Source organism: Pipistrellus kuhlii, unplaced genomic scaffold (genome assembly GCF_014108245.1).
Source record: "Pipistrellus kuhlii isolate mPipKuh1 unplaced genomic scaffold, mPipKuh1.p scaffold_m20_p_9, whole genome shotgun sequence".
NCBI lineage: Eukaryota > Metazoa > Chordata > Mammalia > Chiroptera > Vespertilionidae > Pipistrellus > Pipistrellus kuhlii.
The window spans coordinates 35,561,071-35,586,056 of record NW_023425595.1 but is presented as its reverse complement, the minus strand read 5'-3'; the positions used below and the strand labels follow the sequence as shown (position 1 = coordinate 35,586,056).

The following is a 24,986-nucleotide window of genomic DNA, read 5'->3' as shown; positions in this document are numbered from 1 at the left end:
TCCTCTCCCTCCTTCCCTCCCTGCCTCCCTCTTTCTTTCCCTCCCTTCCTCCCTCAGGTCCTCTCTCCTTCATTCCCTCCTTCCTTTCTGGCTTGGTTCCCCGGAGCCCTGGAGTCTGTACAGATCAAATTTTCCAAATGGCTTCTTCAGGTTCCTGAGGGGGGACAGTGAGGGAATGAGCCATATATGAAGCCCTCAGGCAGGAGTCACTGGCAGCCTACGGCAGCAGGAATGGTGACACACAGGCTGTCGTGACAGCAGGGGCTCCCCAGCCCTGAGCCTGTTTGAAGAGCTTGGCATCGAGGACCCTGGTGTGGGAGCCCAAGAGCCCCAAAGAGGCAGGGAGTCAGCCCCAACAGCGCATTATGGCAGGTGGGTCTTCTTGTCGTGAAGGAAGGCAAGAAGGGCCAGGGTGGGGGTCAGGAGGGTGACAGGAATCCCCCAGCCCCATTCCCTGGTTCCTGTCACCTTCCCTATTGGGGGAGGGTGTTTTTCTGTTAATGTAGCTAAGGGCATCTTCATCTTTTTGGGTTATGATAGGATGGAGTTGACTAACTACTTGAACTTGATTCTATGAGCCAAGCAATCTGTGGTTAAAAATGCAAGTGACCTCTCTCCAGGAAGGTGTGCGTTAGCCCATTGTGTCGGAGGTGGGGGCACTGGCAGCCCACACACTCCTGGGAGAGGGGACATAGCCACCCTCAAAGACAAAAGTCACCTGTTTTCTGATATTTATTAACAACCTGGACATCAGAGCTGAAGGATTGTTGGAGACCTAAACATTTAAATTAAGCCCTTCCAGGACAAATGGAAAAGCAGAGGCATGGGTAGAAATGTGAACTCCATCCCACAAACCAGCAGCAGAGCTGCAGCTAATGCTGGCTCTGCTCTGACCCCCTCTCTCCTCGCCCCCCAGCCGGCTGACCCTGCTTCAGGCCTTGGCCTTCTGTGAGTGCCTGCAGGCCATCAGATGCAGAATTCCCAGACGCTGAGAGTGGCCAGCATGACAGTGGGGTCAGGGGAGCCTACTGCTGCTTTGTGGGACCTAGGGAAGGCCCTTCTTATTCCTTCTTTCTGTGCCTCAGTTTCCCCATCTGTACACAGAGGCCTGGGTTTAGAAGTTTAGCTCTCCTAGGATATTTCAGTTTTGATGTTTGAGGTCATCAATAAAAAGAGGTGATTTTTGCCTTTGCCTGGGCCATGGGAAGCTAAACCCTATTTCAATGCTAGGGCAATGCTAGGGATCAGCCCTAACTTTCGGAGAGACCTCAAGTCACTGTCCCACTCAGTCATTTTGCCTCAACTCAGGGCCTCGGGGAATACAGGCACAGCAGCGGGTCGCAAGTGCTTTGGAAAGTACAAATTGAGGGCAAGGTGGCTGTCATTAGGATCAGCCACATACGCTTGCCTTCCCACCTGGGAATGATTAGCTCTCTGCGAGCCCAGAACAAGCCTGTCTCCTCCCAGGGACTCGTCCTGAGGCCGGGATGCTAGGAGACCACGCGGAGCATCATGGCAGAAGAGGAGGGAGGGTGCAGAGGGCTCCCCAGAGGCTGGCGGGAGAGCAGCCACCTCCCCAAGTCACTGAGCCCTGAGCTGGGAGAACCCTGGTTTCACAGACCCGAAGGAGCCACAGTTGGCCGGCTCTGCAAACTGGCTTCTTTACAGCTGAGGGGCAGAGGCAGGACTGGGGCTGAAACTCAGACGCTCGCCTCCCAGCCAGCTCTCTGCACCGCAGTGCACCTGCCTCCCCACAAAGACCCACAGAGAGTGATGTCTGTGATAACTGAGTTATTTAGCATGGACCGACTCAGTACATGCTGCTCACTTACCTACTTACCGCAGCGAGCAGTCCCACTGTGCTCTCCACACGGCAGTCTCCGCACACAGGGCCTGGTGGCTGTTCTCAGCTCCCTGTTACAGATGAGGACGCCAAGGCTCAGAGAAGCCAGGCATCTTGCCCAAGGCAAGGGGCTACTGAGGGATGAAAGTAGGATGTATTCACCGATGAGACTCCAAGGCCCTTTTCACTCCTGTGCTCTGAATGTCATCTCTAAGGAGCTGCTCTGCAGAAGCCATCCTCACTGTTGGCATCAGGAGGGCTTACTCTTATTCTCTCGAGCTACACTCCCCAGGGCCAGCTAGTTCCCGTGCGGCCTCCCCTAGGAAACCTTCGCTGAGCCTCCCCAGGAGGCCCTCAGAGCCTCCCCACTGGCCCTGCCTGCAGCCCACACTGTGGTCAGCTCTGCTCCTGGCTGGGGCCTGCTTCCCTACCAGCCTGGCAGCTTCTGAAGGGTGAGGAGGGATCTCACACCTTCCTGGGTGCCCACAGGGGAAGGCTGCTGGCTGCATGAGTTGTGTGGGAGGACTTGGTGGGGAAGGGCAATGCTAGGGATGCAGGCAGAGGCCAGGTGGGAGTTGCAGAGCTGCAGGAGGGCATCGAGGTCCTAGCACAGTAGGACTAAGTGGGGAATGTCCCAGTCCAGAAGCCCTTCCTCAGTTCCCCTGTGCAGTAAGGACAGAGAATTCTCTGTCTGCACAGGGCTGTGTGAGGGCCAGAGGGGGAATGGTGCACATGCATTGTAAGCCCTCCAGCCACAGACATGCGACGGGGGAGCTACCTGTCCCCAGGCCCCGCTTACACCGTGGGACCCCTGGGGTCCAGCAGGGTCAGGTGCTGTGGAACGGTGCTGGGCTTGAGGTAAGGGCAGGGGAGGCTCCAAGCACCAGGAGAACTCGACCCACCTTGGAGGGCAAGTGCAGGGAGAAATAATAGCAATAGATGGACCAGGTAGGACTTACAGAACCCCTGAGCTCCAGGGACTGTGATGAGTGCTTCACATATTGTCCACAGTAACTCCACCAAGTAGCTTTCTTTCTTTTCTTTTTATTCTTATTTTTTTTGCATTTTAATTTCCTTATTGATTAAGGCAGTGGTCGGCAAACTCATTAGTCAACAGAGTGATAAATTCAAGAGTACAACGATTGAAATTGCTTTTGAGAGCCACATTTTTAAAACTTAAACTATTAGGTAGGTACATTGTTATTAACTTAATTGGGGCACTCCTTCAATCGCACTGTATGTGTGTACCCCCACGTGGTATTTTGTGGAAGAGCCACACTCAAGGGGCCAAAGAGCCTCATGTGGCTCGCGAGCCATGGTTTGCCGATCACTGGATTAAGGTTACATATGGGTCCTCATCTACCCCATTACCTTCCCACCCCCCCCACTCATGCCCTCACTCCCCTGTTGTTTGTGCCCATTGGTTAGGTTCATATGCATGCATACAAGTCCTTTGGTTGATCTCTCCCCTGTTCCCCCACCCTCTCCTACCTTTCAAGTAGCTTTCATTATCCAGGTTTTGCCAAAGGGGAAAATGGGGCTGGAAAACTTCAGAGACTGGTATGGGCTACAGGGATAGGAAGCAGTGAGCGAGTCTGGCCAGCTCCAGAGCCCACACCCTGAGCCACAGAGCGCCAGCCCAGAACCAGCCTTGGGCGTCATGGGGGGCGGGGGGTTGTCTCCCAACATCATGGGTCCAAATCCCTTGTTTACTAATGAGGAGGCTGAGTTTCTGGAGGGGGGGGGGGGGTTCCCTCCAAATTATGTTGAAAGTGCTGGCAGAAAAAGCCGGAAACCTGGTCGTTTTCCTCTTTCCCAGGACGGCAGGGGGGCTTGTACCCTGAAGGCTGGTACTGGAGGCTGCCGCCCAGGAGGACATGCCAGGGTCTGTGGAGCGCCCCTTCCCTGCCGCCTTTCTCTGTGGTTCTTTGGGGCGCCCTTCTGTGGGCTGGCTCCCTCCCCCATCTGGCCTGGGGGGTGGGGACGTTTACCCTGGGGGTGCTGGGTCCCTGGGACTGCGACCCCATCTTTGCCCAGGCTCTCCCCAGAGAGGCCGCCCAGCTGGCCGTGGACCGGGCCAACCAGGACGCCTCGCTGACGCTGGGCTCGTGGCTGGCTTCTGTGGTTCTTCCCACGGGCTGTGACACCCCCAGCGCCCTGGCCACGTTTCTGGCCCACCGGAACACCGTGGCTGCCTTTGTGGGCCCCGTCAACCCCGGTTACTGCCCCGCGGCAGCCCTGCTGGCCCAAGGCTGGGGCAAGACCCTCTTCTCCTGGGCATGCGAGGCTCCTCCGGGCGGGGGTGAGCTGGTGCCCACGCTGCCGTCAGCCTCCCGCGTGCTGCTGTCCGTCATGAGACACTTCGGCTGGGCCCGCGTGGCCATCGTGTCCTCCCGCCAGGACGTCTGGGCGGCCACAGCCCGGCAGGTGGCCGTGGCTCTCAGGGCCCACGGGCTGCCTGTGGTGCTGGTGACGTCTCTGGGCCCCGGGGAGCAGGGGGCCGCGGAGGTGCTGGAGCAGCTGCGGGGCGTGGACGGCCTGAAAGGTAAGTGCACGCGGGGCCTCCCTCCCGTGGGCAGCCTGGACTCCATGTGGTCACTGATGGGGAGTTTCCTCCAAATCAGACACTGGGATTAGCACTTGACCCCCAACTTCATCCCCCCAGAAGCCCTGGGAGCTAGTCCCGCTGAGGCCTGCGCTTTGCAGCTCAGAGGAGGGAAGTAACACGCCCAAGTCCCAGGGTTGGCAAGGAGTTTGGTGGAGTTTGAAATCTGGTTCGAACATCAGCGGTGGGGTGGGAGCCCGGGGCTATCTCAGGCCACTGTGCTGACTTTCAGGAGCCAGGATGCAGAGTGGTTAGGGGCACATTCTCTGGACTCAGATAGCCAGGATCCCACACTTGACCCACTTCCTGCCAGCTGTGTGACCTCAGGCAAGCCACTGAACCTCTCTGTGCGATAATCTCCTCCTCAATGGCATGAACTTAATAAAAGTCCTTACTTCATGGGTTGTGAAGAGGAGATAAAGAGAGCATTGCTTACAGTCAATGCAGGCTTTTACCCATGACCCCCCCCCCAGTTTTGTGCATTCGCTCCCTCGTGAGGCCAAATATAGAACAGCTCCAACTGCGAGTAAGAGAGAGGGGAGGTTTGGTGGGAAGTGGAAGGAAGCCAGGCAGAGGGAAAGGGACAAAGGAAGCCCTCGTTCGGTTTCCCTTCAGTCCTGATGGGTCGCTCTCCGAGGACCTTTCTTATATTCTGAGGCCACGATGGGGTGGCTCCTGCCCATGTCCACACAGCATGGCCACCCAGGGCTCAGCAGAGAGGGGCTGGGCTTCAGGCTCTGACTTCCACATGACAGGGGTCCCCAGGCCCCAGCAAGGAGGCCATCGACCTTCCTCGGTGGCTCCATACTCCTGGATTTTTCAGAGAAAGGGATTGCAACAGGGACCTGGGCCATTCCTTAACCTTTCTGGGCCTTGGTTTCCTGTCTGAAAGTAGAGATAATGATAAACATAGTTCTTAGCACGGTTGTAATAGCAAATGACTAAACGTTTGCAAAAGTACTTTAGGCTAACCCAGAGCAAGCTGTCAGCATACATGAGCAATTGTCAGAGACAGCAGGGCACAGGGAGGGTGGGAAGTGGGTCATGATGATTGGGTGTGCAGGCTACAAGGGAGCTATTCTCAGGTGAGACTGGGAAGTCCTGGATGTTAGGTTACAGAGGGAGCAGATAGAAGGGATATTTCTCCCCATCACCCAGGGGATGGAGGGGGGACGCTTGGCAGTGGTAGCAGAGGGTGGGGGTGGACCCAAGACTCTGGGCCACTGACTTCCGGGCTTTAGGGAAAGCCTGCAAAAGTGAGCCTGCCATATCTGCCTCCAGCTGTGGTGCTGTGCATGCACTCGGCGCTCCTGGGAGGCTCTGAGCAGGCGGCCCTTCTGAGACAAGCGCGGGCCCAGGGCCTGGCAGATGGGCGGCTGGTCTTCCTGCCCTACGACACCATGCTCTTCGCCCTGCCCTACCGAAACCGCTCCTACCCAGTGCTTGGCCAGGGGGGGGCCCTACAGGAGGTCTATGATGCAGTGCTCAGCGTCACCCTGGAGTCTGGCCCCGTGGACAAGGTCGTCAGAGCTGCCGGGGCCAGTGAGGAGGGAGCCGCCCACCTGGATCCAGAGCAGGTAGGTCAGTGCAGACCCTCACCGGGGTCAGAGCACGGAGCCAGGGGCAGGTGTGCACGCGCTCCTCCCCCATGCAGGCTTCCTGGCCTGTCAGTCCCCCTCCCCTGTGGGCACAGGACCCATCCCTTACTTGACAAAGGGTCTTTGTCTGGTCTCTGGAATACTCTTTCTCTCATAGGGTGTGTGTGTGTGTGTGTGTGTGTGTGTTCTTTCTCATATTATTCACTCTTTTGGCCTGCTGGGTCACTTCTCCTCTTGAGTCTCTTTTGCTTCTAATTTTTAAATCTCTGACTCAATTCTTCCATTTGTCATTTCTGGCCCAGCTGCTCTTTCTCTTGCAGACGTTCTTCCTCTCCTTCCTCTGCATCTCTCTAGCAAGTTGTGCCGATGAGAAGGAGAGAGTTTTGGCAGGCTTTCTGGAGTCACCATGGTGAATCTGAGGAGTATGGGGTGGGGGATGTGACTGTGGCTCGACTTGGGTTCACAGGACTCAGGTGGCTCTGCTTCTTGATATAAGAAGACAGTGGTGTCTAGAAGTGGTGACAGAGATTCAGATGCTGATGAAGGGGCATTGAACCAGTGATTCATCTGACAAATGTGAAGTGAGTCCTTCTCATGTGCCACTGTGCCAGGTGGCAGGGACATAATGACGGACAAGACAGATTTTGCTTTCAAGCAGCTTCCATTCTGTTGGTGTGAGATAGACAATAACTGAGCAACCTGATAACAAAATTTTATAGTGATAATGTTGCCAATAAGGTAAAACAGGGTAACGTGACAGAGAGTGGCTGGCATGGATAGTGGGCAACAAGAGATAGGATGGGCAGGGAAGTCCGCAGAGGAGGTGGCACTTGAGCTGAGGGCCGAGTGATAAGGAGGCAGCCAGGTGAAGCTCTGGATGAAGAGCAGCCAGGTAGGGGGAACAGCAAGTGCAAAGGCCCTGGGGCAGTGTGCACTTCAGAGCCAGAGGAGCAGGTCGAAGGAGTGGCTGGACTGTCCTGAGTGATGGGGAGAGGGATCCGAGGTGAGCTTGGGCCTCCTCATGAGGGTCTTTCTGGGCCAGGGCTAGGATCCCGAACTTAACATGAGAAACTATCAACGGGCTTTAAGTAAGAAATTATTTGATTTGTCTTTTTAAAAATCACTTTGGTTGCTTTATGGGAAATGGCCGGAAGAGGGCTAAAAGCAAGGAGGCCCTAGGGATGCTCCTGTGTGGTCAGGTGAGCAGTGAGGGTAACACGGACCCAGATGGCAGTCAGTTGAGTTCGGAACAAATTCTGAAATGAAGCCAAAAGGATGGGATGGTGAACTGGACTCAGAAATCAAGCTTAGGCAGGAGGCAGTTTCACTTCCTAAAACAAGTGTGTGTGTGTGTGTGTGTGTGTGTGTGTGTGTGTGAGTGAGTGTGTGTGTGTGTGTGTGTGTGTGTGTGGTGGGGGGTGAGTATGGTGTGGTAGAGCCGGCAGCACCTTGCAGGACTGGGAGTTCTGTTTGGGGCATATTAGGTAGATTTGAGAAGCCTGTGAGACGTCAGAGCGGGTGGTGTTGGTGGCCATGATGGTGGCAGTCATGGGGATTGTGAGGCTGCTGAGTGGGGACTGAGGTGATGGTGGGATCAAAGAGAGGAGTATGTTGGGGGGTGATGGTTAGGGGGTGATAATCCTAGCGATGGCTGCTGGCGGGAGGGCCAGGGCTCAGACATTTCAGGGAGCCTGTGCCCGGGGCAATGGGGCTGAGGGCCCTTCTCTTCCACAGGCGTCCCCGCTCTTTGGGACCATCTATGATGCTGTGGTCCTGCTGGCCCATGCCCTAAACCGCTCTGGGAGCCATGGGGCAGGGCCCTTGGGCCACTTAGGGGCCCACACAGGGGCTCTGGATGTGGCCGGCTTTAGCCAGAGGATCCGCACGGACGAGAAGGGCAGGAGGCTGGCTCAGTATGTCATTTTGGACTCAGATGGTCAGGAGAGCCAGCTGGTCCCCACTCACATCCTGGACACAGACACGTGGCAGGTGCAGCCCCTGGGCAGGGCCATCCACTTTCCAGGAGGGGCCCCTCCAGCACGTGACTCCAGCTGCTGGTTTGACCCCAATGCACTCTGCATCAGAGGTAATTCATCTATCCATCCATCCATCCATCCATCCATCTCTCCATCCATCCATCTATCTGTCCGTCACTCATTAAGGCTCTCCATGCGGACAGTCAAGTCAGTCCCCTGAGGCGCAGGAACAAGTACAAAGAAGAGACTTGGCACCTGTGTTGAGAAGATTGAACCAGCAGTTGTGAGGTGCAGGGAAGGTTGGCAAGGCATCTGCTCCGCTGAGCAGGGCTAAAACACTGCCAGAGCATGTGGCCCCAGACAGCTGCTTCTCATTTGACTCCTGACATCAAGAGATTTGGAGTTAGTGTAAGGAGGACTCTTCTGACAGTCAACGTGAATGACAATGGCGCTGACCGCCAGAACAAGTAGTGAGCGGCCCATTGTGAAGGGCATGTGAGAAGACGTAGGATAACCATGGACAGGGAGACACAGCTTTAATCCAGCACCTGCCGTGCCCAGGCCCTGTGTTAGCAGCCAGGGACGCTGAGATGACTGAGACACAGGCCCCGCAGTCCAGCTGCTCTCAGTTCAGGGAAAAGAGACCTGATCTGGCAGACAAAAGGCCGCAGTGTGTGATCAGGACTCTGATGGGGTCTGAGCAGGGTCCTCCTGGCCAGGGCAGGGAGCCGGAGGTGAGAATCCAGGCAACAGTCCTGGAATCAATATCTGTGTGTGGTGATCTGGCCACAGATAGGAATTTCCTAACTGGGGGCCATTCTGAACCTCACCCCTGGGAGGGGGTGGGCAGAGGTGGGTGTCCCCATTTCCCAGAGGTGCAGGGGCTGAGTGGGGGCTGCACTCCTTGTGCTGTCGTTATTGTTAGGACTCACGCCTGCCCTCTCCTCCTCCCACGCCACAGGTACCCAGCCCCCGGGCAGCTTCCTCGCTCTGGCCCTGGCCTGTGTTATGGTGCTAGTGGGCGGGGCCCTCACTTGCCTCCTCAGGTGAGACTGTGTGCCTGAGCCGGCATGCCCCTCCGCGCCCTAGCCCCTCAGGGCCTCTCTCCTGCGGGCAGAGTCCTGGCAATCTGCAGGGGGCTTTCCCATAGTCTGGTCCCAGGACCTCAGGATGGTCCTGCCCTCCTGACCATCCCAGGGCCTCTGTCAGAGTCTGTGCGACCCGGGTGTCCCCTGAGGAGGCCCATGGGAGACTTGGGGAAGAAGCCTGGGCCTCACACAAGACCCCATCCTCCCTAGTTTCAGCCAAGCATCCGTGCAGTGGGCGTGGCCAGGGCCTCCTTCAGCTTTGGAAACAGTTCTTTCTGGGTCCGAAGACACCTGTTCCCTGAGCCTCAGCCACACCCAGGAAGGAGCAGCCCTCCCCTCCCACGCCTCACCCCTGGCTCTGGCTGCCCCCGAGGCCTCCAGGCGACATGGGAACACTGAGGCTAAGACCAGCAGGCACATCAGGCTGGGAGTCCAGCTCTGAGCCGGGCTGAGGGCCTCTGAGGCGGGCACTGCTTGCTGGTGCCCTCTCAGCCCAGCTAGGACTGCAGGAAAGGAAATGGAGAGAGGATAGGTGAGGGCTCTGGGTCAGAGGCAGAAGGGACATTTGTGCCAGCCCCTCTGCCCTGCACTTCCTCTCCCCTCCAGACTGGGCGTCCGGCAGCTGCAGCTGGTGCGCGGGCCTCACCGGATCCTGCTGACAGCCCAGGAGCTCACCTTCGTCCATCCACCACTGAGCAGTCGGGTGGGTGGGCCAGGTGTGGGCTGGGTGCGCAAGCAGGGGACTGAGGCCCCGTCTAAGCTTTTGACGGTGCCTGCCCCCTCCAGAGGCAGCAGACGGATAGGGACAGTGCGAGTGAATCAAGAAGTGCGGCAGATGGTGGGAGCCTGAGGTCGGTGGCCCAGGGGTCAGCAAGGAGTTCCCAGGAGCCTACCAACGTGGCCCTGTACCAGGTGGGAGCCTCTGCCACCCCAATGCCCAGACCTGGGGAGCTGTGGTCGGGTTGGGAGAGGCCTCCCAGGTCTCTGTGCCCCACCCTAATCACTGAATGGGAAACTGAGGCCTGAAGAAGGGCAGTGACTTTCTCGGGACTCTAGCAAGTGGGTGTCAGGGCTAGGACTGGGAAGCAGGACGCCCAGCTCCCGGTCCAGCATGGCTGGTGGTCTGACCAGCTAGCTCCTGGGCACTGTCAGTGGTGTGTCCACCCCAGGGCCCCTCTCAGCACCGGGGCCAGCCCAGATCACACACCTGCCTGCTCCAGTGACGGCCAGTGAGATCCTGGTCCCTGAGACCCTGACTTGTAGGTGCAGCACCAGCCCAGGACAGCCATTCCTTCTCCCAGCTGACAGGGAGCTGGGGGGTCAGAGGTTAGACTGGGCGATTCGGAGGTCGCTGAGGACACTTGGATTTCTCAGGTGCTGCATCCTCACAGGTAGCAGTTCACCGAGGTTCCGCTTCCCTCCTCCCTGACTCACGCTAACGGTTCCTGCAGGAAGGAACATGTGGCTCTGGCTCCTTTTCTACCTTCTCCTCGGGGAATTCCATCTCTTTTTCTTTCCTGCTGAAAGGAGGCTTTAAAGAGTACAAAGCACATTTTGTTTGCTTCTCCAAGTTGGCCCTCGGCTGCCACTGAGGTTGAGGAGGCAGGAAGCCCTCGCTGGGAGGGAGAGAGGGCTGAGGCGGCAGCTTTGGGCTGCAGGCCTCTGCCTCTGCCCCTGCCCCGGAGTCCCTGGGTCACACTCCAGGGTGTGGGGTGTCTGAGGCCCTGCAGAGTAAAACTGACCTTGGGGCCAGGCGCTAACGCCTTGGTAGCCACCATCTTGTCAGCCTTGCATGGGGGTGGGCATCAGAACTGAAAGGTGAAGCTCAGAGATCGGAGGTCACCTGCCCAAGGCCACAGAACTTGGAAGTGGTGGAGTTAGGATGGGAACTGGAGTCTGTCCGCCAAGCCTGGCCCCTGGCTCTTTCCCAGGGCCACGGCCCAAGTCCAGCTTTGTGTGCCCTAGCCTTGGAGCACACAGAGAGAACTCATGTATGGGGAAACGCTGAGGCTGAGAGCGGCTGAGGGTCCGCCCGGGGTCACACAGCTGGGAACCGGCAGCAGCTGAGCTGTGTTCCTCCCTGAGCAGGGGGAGTGGGTGCGGCTGAAGACGTTGGAAGCTGGCACGGCCTCGGAGCTGCGGCCCAGCTGCCTCCGTCTCCTGAGACAGGTAGGGCTGCAGAGGGCATGGAGGGTGGGCTGGGGCAGGGTGCTGTCAGGAGGCCCTGGTGGTCTGAATTGGTCCCTACTCAATGTGGCAGCTTCTCGCCTCAGAGAGGAAATCCTCCTATTAGCACCATGGCCACCACCTGGCCACCACGTCCATCGCATATAATACACCCTCACTGTCACCATCACACACCAGCATCCCAAAGTCATGTCACCACCTTAATGTGATCGTCGCCATGACCACAAGAGCCACCTTCCCATCAGTCTCATCACCTGTGTGTATTCAGAACCATCCAAGGGCCTCATCCTGCACTTGCCATCCCTCCATCCAGCCACACACCCACCCACCATTTATTCACTATTTATTGAGCACCCACTCTGCCAAGCTGTGTTCTGGGATTGGAGGATACGGCCATGGAGAAGAGACAGAATCCCTTCCATTCACTTATCATCACGAATCATATAAGTCCCTTCACCCCTGAGATTGACACCATCCTGAGAGGTGGGGGGATGGAGGAGGAGCCCAGGATCAGAGACGGAAAGATCCCAGGTGGAATCCTGCCCTCACAGGACACTTGGCTTCCTTGTAGAACGGAGCTAATAAAACCACCCCAGGGGAACGCTGAGGATGGGAGAAAATATATGAAAAAAACTAGCCCTGCCCTGCCAAGTGATACAGCTTTGATAAATTGTGAATTTTATTTTTATTACCAACATCTGAAATTGGGTTTGCAGAGACTAAGTGACCAGAGGTTAGACATCTTGTAACCAATGTGCGTAGATGTTTCCTAGAAGGAAAGGCTCGACTGTGGTCAAATGAGTTTGGAAGTTGCTTGGGTTCGAGATAGGACTTCTCGGGATTTCTAACATGCTGTTCTTGCTATCTATGCCTGGGGGACAATTTAGCCCCAAATGTACTGGCTTAAAGCAACAACTAAAATAACACCCCAGATTACTTTATAGTATCTTACAATCTTGTGGATAGGAAATTTGGGCAGGGCTTGGCTAAACAATTTTCCTAGGGCCTCTCCCTGTGGTCTCTCTTGCATGGTGACTCTGGGTAGAGGGACTTCTGTGGTCATTCAGGGTTCCCACAGACAGGAGATAGAAGCTGTCAGTCATCTAAGACCCAGACCTGAAACTCCGGACCACTTCCACCATGGCCTGTTGGTCAGTGTCACAGGGCCCGCTCAGACTCAAGGGGAGGCCACAGAGGCCCCACCTCTTGACGGCAGGAGTGTCAAAGGATCTGAGGCCATTCTTACCTCCCACATCTATAATAATAAAAGCACAACATGCTAATTAGACTGACAATGGAACCAACTTCTGGACAAAGCTGCGGCTGCGAGTGCTGAGCCCCTTGCATGAATTTCGTGCACCGGGTCTCTAGCATGTTAATATGCCTGTGAACCCCTAAGGGAGAGAGTGTTTAGCACTCTGTCTCTTAGTTGACCCCTGAACTGTTTTTGTGAGGAGGGCCTTCCTAGGCAAGGGTTCCACCGTTTTTGCTTGAGCAAATGCTAGCATCGCAGGTTGGACTGCTGGGCAGCCATCAGGGAGGCTGCTTTCTGCTCGGCCCTGGTCCCTTCTGCACCTCTTCTCCTCCTTAGCGGTCACTGAGTCTTGGGGTTTTCAGGATCATGGTGCCACTTAGGTTGGGAAACAGGCTTAGATCCCTGTACCATGGAACTGGTTACAGCTCATTCACTTATTCATCTATTGTGTTTTCACTCACTTACTCATTCATCCATCCATCTATCCATCCATCCACCCATCCATTTGTCTTCCGCTTATGCATCCATCATCCATCTACCCATCCACATGTCTGAAGCCTCTCAGTGCTCAGCCCTGTGCCGATGTGCTGAGAGTTGTGGATTTCACCTGGTCCAACCCCTGGGGGCCCCACGATGCTCATTGCCCTGGCAGATGCGAGAGCTGCGGCACGAAAACGTTGCCACCTGCCTGGGGCTCTTCGTGGCCCCTGGGGTGAGTGCCCTGGTGCTGGAGCACTGTGCCCGGGGCAGCCTGGAGGACCTGCTGCAGAATGAGGCTCTGCGGCTGGACTGGACCTTCCAGGCCTCCCTGCTGCTGGATTTGATTCGTGTGAGAACCCCCCCTGGGCCTCCAACTGGGGACAGGGAGCCTGGGTGGGGCCACGGGAGGGGAGGGAGACAAGATGCTCAGACCTCCCAGGCCCGGGCTCTCTTCACTTTGTCTGAGACAAGTCCGAATGGTGTGGCAAAGGGTGAGGGAGGCAGGAAGGGTTTCTGGGGTGCGTGGGAATTCTGAGAGGACCAGGGTCCCCTTCACTCACCACAGGCGTAAAGGACCACCGTTATGTCCACCGCAGGGCGTGCGGTACCTGCACCATCAGCGTTTCCCGCACGGCCGCCTCAAGTCCCGCAACTGTGTGGTGGACGAGCGCTTTGTGCTGAAGGTCACGGACCACGGCTACGCAGGGCTCCTGGGTGCTCGGCGGGCCCCCTGCCCGCGGCCCGCCCCGGAAGGTCAGCCCAGGGTGGGCAGTTGGTTCTGAGGCCTCGGGTGCTTGTGAGGCAAGGGCGAGGGCGAGCTCTCCAGGCCTCCAGCACTCCGTGTCGGGTGACCTGGCGGCTGTCCTCCCTGAGCCTTGGGCCCCTCACTGTGAACGGGGAGGAACCAGCTCCTCCCGTGGCTGAAGGGAGGAGGTGGTGACACCACGTGTGGGCAATGGCTGCCCTGCCCAGCCCCGCGTGGGTGGATGGAGGGTGACGTGGTGTGGCCCTGCCCTGTGATTGCAGACCTGCTGTGGACCGCTCCGGAGCTGCTGCGGGGGCCCGGGGGGCCCGGGCGGGGCACCCTCAAAGGAGATGTCTTCAGCCTTGGCATCATCCTGCAGGAGGTCCTGACCCGAGGCCCACCCTACAGCTCCTCGGGGCTCTCGGCGGAAGGTACAGCATCCCCCTCCTCCCCACATGGCCAGGGAGCTCCGTGACATCACAAAATTCGGGCCTGAAAGTAACCACACGGACACACTGGCCTGTTTGATCACATGCTGCTGGGTTTCTCTGGCTTAAGCCAGGCAGCCTTCAGCAGCTCTGCCAAAATGGCAGCTAAAGACACTGGTTTCCGGGGAGAGCCGCAACCCTCCCAGCCTCTCCCAGGGTCACTGCCGAGGGTACAGATGCTCAGGCGGAGTGCTCAGCACACACTTTGTGTCCATGCAGACCTCGGTCCTTCCCCAGCATGTCCTTCCTGTGTGACCTGACACTGATCACTCGCCCTCTCTGAGCCTCCGATTTCTCCCCTTTAGAACAGGAATCAGACTTACGATGTGCCAGACACCCGGCCCATGTCTGATGCGGCAGGCTGCTCGGTCTTGGGGGCTTGGTTCTCTGCTGGGTGGGGCGCCTTCCAGAGCCTCTCTGTGCCCACACTTTGGGGTGGACAGGAGAATCATCACACCTTTCCCACTGTCACCCGGTCTGAGACATTTTCTCATCTCTGACCCCAGGGCCAGGGCCCAACTTCAGAAATGTTTCCTCTCCTTCCGTGGTCTCTGCCAGGGCTTCCGGGCTCCAGGCTGCTCTTTCCACCCAGTCCCAGGACCCGTCCCCACAGGGGCCCTGGCACCTCAGCCTGAAGAGCAGGGCAGTGATGGGGCCAAGCCCACCATCCCATCCCCTCCTGCCCCTTCGCCGCCCCCCAGTGGACACTCTGTGACTCACAGAGAGGCCGGCCCACTTCCTGTCTCCACCAAAGCGCTGCTCGGTGACTAAGGAGCATTCCAGGCCCCACATTTGTGAGGTGGAGGAGTGGGAAGGAGGGGGTTCATCAGGCCATTTGTTCGACATTCCCCAGCTGTCCCTCCTCCCCCGCCCCCTCTGCACTGATAGAGGGAAGACCAGCCAGATGGGACCTCCAAGCCATCTGTAGTCACACCTGCCTGCCAGTGCAGGACCCTTCAGCCGGGGCTCCGTCTGTCTGCCGTAGGTGCAGGGACCAGGCTTGGAACCCCGTGGCCACCCTGGGGTTGGGCTGTGAGACCAGGGTCTGCTACTGCCTGGGGTGCTTTTCTTGATCACAGGGAGTAAAATGCTAGGAGCACAGGCATAACATGTTAGGGGTCACCCGCCTAAGCCCAGCTCCACACCAACTCACCTCGTGACTTTGAGTAAATCCCTTTCAGATTCCGAGCCTCAGTTTCCTCCTCTGTAAAATGGGGCCGTCACGCCTGCCTCCCAGAGTAGTCGTGAGGATTCAGTGACGTCCTTCAGACAGGGTGCCTGGCTTCCTGTGGGCGGTTTTAGGGCTGTGCTAATGAGGCTCTCGGGTTCCTCCTGACTCTCCCCCTTGGACACAGACCCCGTTAGAAAGGGCATCTTTTTAAGATCTGTCTGCGGGGCACTTGGGAGGTGGGTGAGGGCGGTCTTTTCAGAGAGAGTTAAGTGAGGCTCAGAGAGGAGACTCCTTGGTGGGTTTGGGATTTGAACAAAAGCTCCCCGACTCACGCTCTGTGCTTTTGCCCTGAAATCTCGCCGTGCCATCCACGGAGCATCTCCCCACGGGGCCGGGTGCGCAGCAGGCCCATCAGTCACGGTGACGCGTGGGGTGGGGACAGCGGGCCGGGCCTGGGCCAGCGGTTCCAGCAGGTTCGCCTGGGAGGCCTCCATTTCAAGGTCAGAAAAGGCTGAAGCCTCACATGCTCCTATTTGACTTTTATTATCCGCTGCCTGAGAGCATACCCACAGACAAAATCTGCTCTGAACTCGGCGACACTTTGAACTGGATTTGTGTGTTAGTCATCATGGCACCCGCCGAGTGCTTTTGAAAATGTGTCGGGCATGTGTGCGCGGGATGGAATGATGGGTTCCATCTGCTCACACCCCTTTGTGAGCACATCCAGCTTCCAGACCCTTCCCTCGGAGGAGGCCCCGGGTCTGGGCCGCAGGCTGGGAACCTCTGGGCGGAAGGAGGAAATCGCCCAGGTCGGGAGGAGATTGGGCTCTGTACTGGGATCTGTTTTTTAGCCGCCCTCTGGCTGTGGGCGACTTAGGAACCTCAGTTTCCCTGTCTGTAAAATGGGACAGTGAGGCAGGCACTCCCCCCAACCGGGAGGCCAACAAAGAGATGGGAAGGGGAGTGAAACCCAGGAAGACTCTTCTCCCCCCTGGCTCCCAGGATGCCCTCCTCCCACCAGGGGAGGAGGGTCTCCTCAGAGGGATTACTCAGAGCTGCTTGGAAACAGCCCTAGCAGGTCTGTGCGGTTATTCTGCCCCTTTTACCAGCGAGGAAACCGAGGCTCAGAGAGGCCATGCAGCTTGCAGAGAATGTAAACGGATAATGTCGAGGTTCCCTCCTGACCCGTTGAAAGCCTGAACGTCAGCCCCTCTCCCTCCCTCCCAGCATCCTAGTCTGGCCTTATCACATGGATGCAGGAAGGTCCACGGCAGGGCTGTCTTGGGGAAATGATGATGATGACGGTGATGATGATGGCGAAGATGTGGTTTTGCTTGGCACTTGTGAGGAGCTGGCACCAGAGAGTCTCCAGGAGGCAGGGCTGGTGAAAAGAGCCGGTGGCCAGCACTGACAACAGAGCAGCAGCACTTGATTCAGCATCTGGGGAGTGGGGAGAGCCTGCTGGGTGCCCGGCACCTCACCTCCACTATCTCCTTCCTCAGCACCCCTCTCAAGAGGGCAGTTCATTACACTCATTGCATAGATGGGGTGACAGAGGCTCAGGCATGCCACTGCCCTGGCCATCCTCTCACAGACAGGTGGTGGCAGACCGAGAATGTAAAGCCCACCCTGCAGCAGGCCCTGTCTCTGAGACCCTTTCCCTAGCCAGAGTCCTGGGTCCACCGACCACCATGCCTCGGGGCCCAGAGCAAGGGCCGAGGGGCACCTTCAAGGCCCCGTTCACTTCCCCGCACAGAAGCCTACTCTCCCCTCCCTCTCAGGCCCAGGCAGCCCGCAGCCCTCGGGGGACCTCGGGCCACCACCACGTGGTGTTTGTTGCAGAAATCATCAGAAAGGTGGCCTCGGCCCCTCCCCTGTGCCGGCCACGGGTGTCCCCTGACCACGGGCCGCCCGAGTGCATCCAGCTGATGGAGCAGTGCTGGGAGGAGGCTCCGGAGGACAGACCCAGCCTGGACCAGATCTACACGCAGGTCAGTGCTCCCGGGAGGAGCCGAGTGAGCGCTCACAAGAAATGGCTGATGAATGCACCTCACTTTGCCCAGGGGGAGCCCCACACTATCCCTGGGGCCCTGAAAGGGGGCAACAGACCAGCACAGTAACCCTGAGGGGGGCCTGAGGCTCAGCCTCTGAGTGCCTTCCTGAGTGCCACGCCCCACGCTGTGCTCCGCTGACTTCATTTAATTCTCGTTATCATCTGGGCTTTCCAGAGAGAAACCCAGGCACAGAGAGGAGAGGGGACTTGCCCACGGTAACTGAGGGGGTGAAAGGTGGGGTCTGGAGGGCAAGCTCAGGTTCGTCTGTCTGCAGAGCTGGCACTGGGAACCCTGACCCTATCCCGGGCCTCCTGGCACTGGGGCAGAGAGGCTGTTTGTGGCTGCGGTGGCAGCACTCGCTCCCTGAGGAGTGAGTGGGGGATGTGAAGGGCACTGGGGCCCCCAGGCCTGCCCTGGGGACTGCAGAAGGAGGTGTGAGGCAAGTCTGTACGAGTCTGTGAGGCAGTGGCGTGTGTGGGCCTGCCTGAACCAGCTAATGGCTCCCACGGGGCCAACCCATCAAGCCTGAGGTGATACCTTCGTGCCTCCCCTTCCAGCCCCCACGCCCCAGCCCAGCAGAACGCTGTCAGGGAGACCGCCCGGTTTGTAACCACACAAGCTGTGCTCACAGGAAACCTCAGGGCGGTTCAGCTCTCTGCTCAGGGCCCGCAGTAGAAACCAGTTTAATGCCCCATTATCTCACGGGCTCCACGGATCACGCCATCTCTATTTCCCTTTTTGCCTCACTGCTAGGAAGCTCATATCTAAACTTGGGACCAAATTCTAGTGCGCACTTTGCACACAGACCTCAGTGCTAAATAGCTTAAAAAAAAAAAACTTCATTCTTCTTTGCTCCCAGTATCCTTACCTATTTATTATTTTATTTTGTGGCATTGCTTTATTTTTCTTAGTACTTAAAAATTTTTGGAGGTTAGAGAGAAATTGAGAGGTAGAAACAGATTATTATATAAATAATCTACATATATTCTTTCTACCTATGGTACTTATCTACCCATGTATTTATCCACTTATCCATTTGTACATCATATCCACCCATCCACCTAGTATCCATCCATCCATCCATCTGTCCGTCATGCATCTTTGAGAGGAACAAAGAGTGCCTTTTCCACAGGGTTGTTGTAAGTACAATGCAGCAGGGCCAGGGTTTGCTAACGGCAATGCTGTGCTGAGCCTGGGCTCCTTTGCAAAGTCCGTTCTGCCCACCTCACACAGATCCAATCCAGCATCTCCTGGCCGTCTGTGTTTTCCCTCAGCCGAGCTGCCACCCCATCTACTCCCTGTCTGATCCCCACCAGTCCGTGTCCTCCAGGCAGGCACTGTGTCTGGCTCATTCCTGTGAACCAGACTGTGCACAAGCTGCGGGCTGAGTGTACTGACCTTCAGGGATGAATGGGGAATTTCATTCCATCTTCAGTTCAAAAGCATCAACCGAGGCCAGAAGACCAGCGTTGCCGAGTCTATGCTGCGGAGGCTGGAGAAGTATTCCCAGAACCTGGAGCACCTGGTCTGGGCGCGGACCGAGGAGCTGGAGCTGGAGAGGCAGAAGACGGAACGGCTGCTCTCTCAGATGCTCCCTCCGTGAGTGGCCCCTTGGGACCTGGCTGTGCCTGTAGCCTCGGTGGCTCTGAGCATGGCACTGGAACATAGCCGGCGCCCAGTAAATCTGGGTCCCATGAATTCATTCAGTTCACTCATTGTTTACCAGGTATTTATCCAACATACGTTCTTAGAGCTCTTGCATGAGCGAGGCTCTGTGCTGGGCACACGGGTTTGGAATTTCTGCGACCTCACTCTCTTGGGAGCCAAGGAGAGGGCACAATGTCCCCTCACTCACTTTAGAGAAAGTCGTGTCCAGAGGGGGAGAGGCATTTGCGGGAGGGCGGCCAGAACACCAGCAGATCTGTCCCAGATCTTCTAACATTCAACCCAGGATTTCCTCCAAAATATTCCCCCAGCCCTTACCTCCAAACTGTGGGATGGGGATCCTTCTGCCTGTGACTCTGATCCGACCCATCCCTCCAGGTCTGTGGCCGAAGCTCTGAAAACGGGGGCGACGGTGGAGCCGGAGCACTTTGACCACGTCACCATATACTTCAGTGACATTGTGGGTTTCACCACCATCTCGGCCCTGAGTGAGCCCATGGAGGTGGTGGGCCTGCTCAATGACCTCTACACGCTGTTCGATGCCGTTCTGGGCAGCCACGATGTGTACAAGGTGAGAGTACCAGGAGGCTGGTGTTCCATCTCTCCTTCCTTTACCACAGTGTTGATGTCACACATTTGTTCCCAGTCATTTCTTCATGTATTTGCATAGGATGCTAATGCTGTGTCACAACCCCCAAACCTAGGTGTGTGAAATGATATGTATTACTAGAGGCCTGATGCATGAAGATTCATGGGCCTTCCTTCCCTTGGCTGCTGGCACCACCTTTGCTCTGGCCAGAGCTGCCTTTTGGCTGGAGAAGCCTTTCCACCTTCCTGCACTGCCCAGAGGCCTGGAGTGGCTGGGGTGGTGCAAAATGCCTACGTCATCGCCATGGCAATGACACGAGTGTCCCGCCCCCCGCCTCAGCTGCTCAGTGCCTGCACATGCAAATTAACCTGCCATCTTTGTTGGTTTAATTTGCATTCTCACTCCTGATTGGCTGGGGGGTATGGTCATGAAGGTATGGTCAATTAGCATGTTATTCTTTTACTAGGTAGATTGCTCATAAACCTATAGGTGAGCTGGAAAGTTCTCTGGACTCATATAGACTCAGTCGTATATCTGTGGTCAAATGTGGATGAGACAGGAAGCTCTGTTGGTGTTGGTTGGGCTCTCTCGCATCTCTGGAGCCTTGGCTGGGAAAACTCAGTTCTGGTTCCCATGGTCTCTCAGCCTCCATCAGGCTAGGTGGGCAAGGGCAGACAAGGAGTCAGCTTCATGGCTGCCTTCAGGGAGCACTTAGTGCTGTAGGTAAATGATGAAGGCAACCCAACCCACAGGGAAAGTGATGACCGGGGAGGCGGTGAAGGCCGGGAAGGCTTCCAGCCAGCCAGGGGAAGACATGCAGAATAAAGAGCAAGGAAGGCTTCGTGGAGGAAGGGCTGTCTTCCTACCTTTGCTCACTCTGGTGTGGTGGCTCCTGTCACAAGGGGGGAATGAGTACTGCAGCGTGAGGCTTGAGAGAGTGGGCCTGGTGAGTATGAAGGATGCTGAGTGGGTTGTGATGGCTGGACACAAAGGGGAGGGGGCCCCGGGGAGGGCAGCAGGGGCCTTAGCAGACCTGTCAAGACCCTTCATGATCTGTGCACCCCTTCATCCTGGCTTCACATCCCCACCTGGCCCCCAGCTTCATGTGGCTCTGGGCCTCTGCTCTTTATCTGTAAAACAGAAATAATGACCTCAGTCCCAGAAAGGGGGGCGGGGACAGGGGTTTCAGATAATGGCTGGATCCTACCGCCCTGTAGAAGGGCTCTGTAACCTGGGGAAAGCTTCCTGCCCTGCTGGGCCTGCTGGGGGGACTTTCCCTCCCCCCAACCCTGCTCTTTGTTCTGATCCAGTTGCTGGGGGTCATGGGTCAGCTTCAGACAGGCAGCCAGCAGCCGGCAGAGGCGGTGGGGAGGGAGGTTCCAGGAAAGCCATACTCACTGGCTTTAGCCCTCCCTTGTGACTCCCCAGCCCCCTTCCAGCCATAGCTCTCCAAGGACACAGGGCCTTGGGGCTGAAGGCAGAGTGGACAGGCTGCTTGGACAGGAAGCTTCAGGGGGGAGAACTAAGTGCTTAGGGTGCCAGGCGGTCTGCTGACAGCATCATGCACAGCATCCCAGACAGCAATGACCGGTAATTATGGAGTGCTCACTGTATACCGGACACCATTCCAAGTACTTTATATGTATGAACCCACTTAACCATCACAATCATCTGTGAGGTAGGTACTGGTACCCTGTGAGGAGAATGAGACGATGGAATGGCTTGTCTAGTTACTTATTCCCAGTGGGATATGATGCTGAAATTTGAGCCTGGGTATTCTCTAGTCCCCAAACCCCCTTTTAGTGGGGCTCCCACCCCCGTGAGATGGATGTTCCTGGTGGCCCACAAGGTCCCCCGGGAGCTGATCCGGCTACCTCCCCAGCTGCACCTCTGGTCGCTCCACCTCCACCGCCCTCTATATTCCTCACGCACGCTCTGCTGTCTCTAGCCACAAGGCCTTCGCACACGCTGTTCCCTCGCCCGGGAACGCTGCTCTCCCTCCTCTTTGCCTGACACCCTCTGGTCATCCTGGTCTCCGGTTAGCTTCCTTGTCATTCCAGACGTGGTTAGGAGCGGCCTGTGTGACGCTCTCGTACCTACCCTTGTACAAAGCCACACTTCCGACCTAAACCCCTCTGTCCCCAGTGCCTGGCAATGTCCAGCACGTGCAGGTCCTCAGGAAGTGTGTGCTAGCGGGATGAGCTGCTCACTGAGGCCCGGAGGAGAAGTGACTTGCCCAAGGTCATGCAGCTGGTAGGTGGCAGAGCCAGAATAGGAATCTGCAATGTCCACCACCCCCACCACTACTACCACCTGGCCCTGCCCACTGCACCACACTGCCCAACCTGGATGCGGAGACCTGAGCCATGGGACATCCCAAGGATGCTGCTTCCCTCCTGTTCCCTGTTCAGCTGGATGCTGAGGTGTCATCTCCTGTGCTGGCTGATTCCCCTCTTCCTTCCAGAGCTGCCCCGGCCCACGGCCCCAGGGAAAGATTCCTCATCTCATCTCGTCTGGCCTCGCTGAGCCCTGGCAGCTTTGATCTGCCCTGAGTCACCCTCGCCTGTCTCTTCCTCCCCTGCTAATCTCATCTCACACATGTGTCCCTCCCAGCTCTGAATCATGCCTTCTGATCTGCTCTGAACTCTGGCCAAGAGGTCTGCGTCTTTCTGGCAGAGTGAGATGACATAAAACAAGGCCCGCACACCCCTCCAGATGTGGGGGAGCAGGAGGCCCATTCCTCACGATGTACGAGCCCGTCTCTCATCACTCACGCCATCTGCCTTGGTTTCCCCTCGCCCCCCCCCAGCAGGATCTGGTTACTGCTCTTTAATCCGGTCTGGGTTGGGAGGCAGCCAGGCGATCATTTCCTGGTTCCACGGGGGTCTGTGATTCCCTCCCCGCATGCGCTGAGTAAGCGCTTTTACGGACAGAACTCCAGAGCAGAGCCCACGTGGGCTGCCCCAGGGGGTGAGTCTGGCCCCAGCCATACTGCCTGCCGAGTGACCCTGGACAAATCGCTTCACCACTCTGAACCTCAAGCTCCCATTTACAAACAGACCTGAAAGTGTCTATGGCTTACAATGGTTCTGCGGACTAAGCTGTGTCATTCATTCACCAACACATGCGGCCTGTAGGCTGGAGGTGCAGCCACGAGGCCTCTCCCTGGAAGCACAGCCTGGGAACTGGGGCACCGGCACTAGCTAAGCACCCACAGAGGCTGGCCCTGTCTGGGGACTGCCACAGGGCCTCTCATTTAATCCTTGCAGTGCTCCTCGGAGGGACGGATCATCCTCCCTACTGTCCTGATGAGAGCACAGGCTCAGAGAGGCGAGTGACTTGCCCAAGGTCCCTCAGCAAGCCAGGGGTGGAGTTAGCATTCACATCTGTTTGTCAGTATGGAAACCTTTGCTCTCATCTTTCCCCCCGGCTGTGTTCCGCCATCTTTAAAAGAACCACAACCCTCCCTTGTAGCCATGACCTGAGATCTAACTAAGTCTTTGCGAGATCATCTTTATGAGTCCGAGCCTGTGCCTGGTCCTCGTTCTGCCGCTGGGGCTGGAGGGTGATTGCTGATTGCACCACACTCTCCCTTTCCGTCAGCCGCAGGCAGGTGGAGGGCAGGAGGTCAGCTTCAGCAGTTTGGAGAGTGTGGTCTGGATGTGTGGCCAACATGGGGCTTTCTACTGCTCCTCTTCGCCAGTCAGGGCCTTGGCTCACCCCTCTGAGGCCATGCTGGGTGCCCAGAGCAGGGGCACTGTCCCTGAATCGCAGGTGCACACCTGGAGGGCTGGTGGGAGGTGGGGGGTGGGGGCCCCATCAAGCAGCAGGTCTCCTGAGCTGCCTATGGGAGACAGGACCCAGGCCAGACACATGAGCTAACCAGGTGCAGGGCAGGACCAGAGGAAAATCACACAGCAGGCAATGCCTCACTAGTCTTTAAAATCCTTCCCAATTCTGAGACTCTGTGATTCTATCTTCTCCAAACTCATTAGCTGAGGAGATGATGATGATGGAGACTGAAGTCTTCATTATTGAGCGTCCTTTTTTTTTTAAATATATATTTTATTGATTTTATACAGAGAGGAAGGGAGAGAGATAGAGAGTTAGAAACATCGATCAGCTGCCTCTTGCATACCCCCTACTGGGGATATGCTTGCAACCAAGGTACATGCCCTTGACCAGAATCGAACCCGGGACCCTTCAGTCCCCAAGCCGATGCTCTATCCATTGAGCCAGACCAGTTTTGGCTATTGAGCATCCTTGATGCGCCTGATTCTTTGAATACTTTATCTTTAATATGCATTCCACACGAGAGGAAGCAGGCTCGCAGAGGTGAAAGGGTCTGCTCAAGGTAAATAGCAGGATCAGGGTTTGAACCCACATCTGTCTGATTCCAAAATCAACATCCTTTTCAGTCCATGTTGGAAGGCCAATGGGGTTTGGAAAATAGGATAATATTCAATGAACACGTGCTCTTCTCCAGACCAAGCCCCGATCTGCCACTGTAGCACTGTGCAGAGGGGCACCCAGTTCTGCCACTGAGGCACTCATGGCCTGGAGCCTGGGGAGATGGGACAGGCCTGGTGTCCTGCAACTCAGACAAAGGCGATCTGAAACATAGACCCAAGAGTGCTAGAGCGGCTGGAAGGAGAGGCAGGCAGAGATGGCCCGAGGGCCACAGACCAGGGGGTCGTCGTGGGCTCCCAGGAGGCAGCCTGGTGTGGGATGTGGGCAGACCAGGGAGAGAGTGTGAAGGCTGTGATTTCTAGGTGGAGACCATCGGGGACGCCTACATGGTAGCATCGGGACTGCCCCGGCGCAACGGGAGCCGGCACGCGGCCGAGATTGCCAACATGGCCCTGGACATCCTCAGCTCTGTGGGCGACTTCCGGATGAGGCATGCGCCCGACGTGCCCATTTGCATCAGGGCTGGCCTACACTCAGGTATGGGCTGGGGGCCGTGGGGGTGATGGGCCACACTGTCTTCTAACCCTACCTGGGGCACTGGGTGAGGCAACCCCAATGAGGTGCTTCTGGAATTCAGAGATTCTAAAACTCTTTAATAAAGAACATTTACATTCCTTTTCCCCCTCTATTATTTAAGGTTCTAGAATGTTATAAATCACAGAATCCATGCGTAGAGTCACATTTTTTTTATTTTTTATTTTTGTCTCAGCATCTGTCAAGAGCATCTAAGTCCATGCTGACGAGCTGGTAGTCTGATGGAAGAGGCAGGACA

General features: G+C 56.8%; 1 protein-coding gene across 1 annotated transcript in view; it reads left to right on the top strand.

Annotated features, from left to right (window-relative positions):
• Positions 1-365: 365 nt before the first annotated feature.
• LOC118713730 (guanylate cyclase D) overlaps positions 366-24,986 on the top strand; it is a 31,923-nt gene continuing 7,302 nt past the window's right edge. Inside the window, exons 1-15 of the mRNA XM_036428640.2 lie at positions 366-372; positions 3,663-4,388; positions 5,730-6,025; positions 7,781-8,132; positions 8,984-9,068; positions 9,717-9,813; positions 9,903-10,022; positions 11,199-11,279; positions 13,205-13,381; positions 13,629-13,785; positions 14,059-14,208; positions 17,279-17,427; positions 18,926-19,089; positions 19,534-19,726; positions 24,517-24,691. Of these exons, the coding sequence (XP_036284533.1) occupies positions 366-372; positions 3,663-4,388; positions 5,730-6,025; positions 7,781-8,132; positions 8,984-9,068; positions 9,717-9,813; positions 9,903-10,022; positions 11,199-11,279; positions 13,205-13,381; positions 13,629-13,785; positions 14,059-14,208; positions 17,279-17,427; positions 18,926-19,089; positions 19,534-19,726; positions 24,517-24,691 (2,929 nt within the window). The remainder of the gene's footprint in view (positions 373-3,662; positions 4,389-5,729; positions 6,026-7,780; positions 8,133-8,983; positions 9,069-9,716; positions 9,814-9,902; positions 10,023-11,198; positions 11,280-13,204; positions 13,382-13,628; positions 13,786-14,058; positions 14,209-17,278; positions 17,428-18,925; positions 19,090-19,533; positions 19,727-24,516; positions 24,692-24,986) is intronic.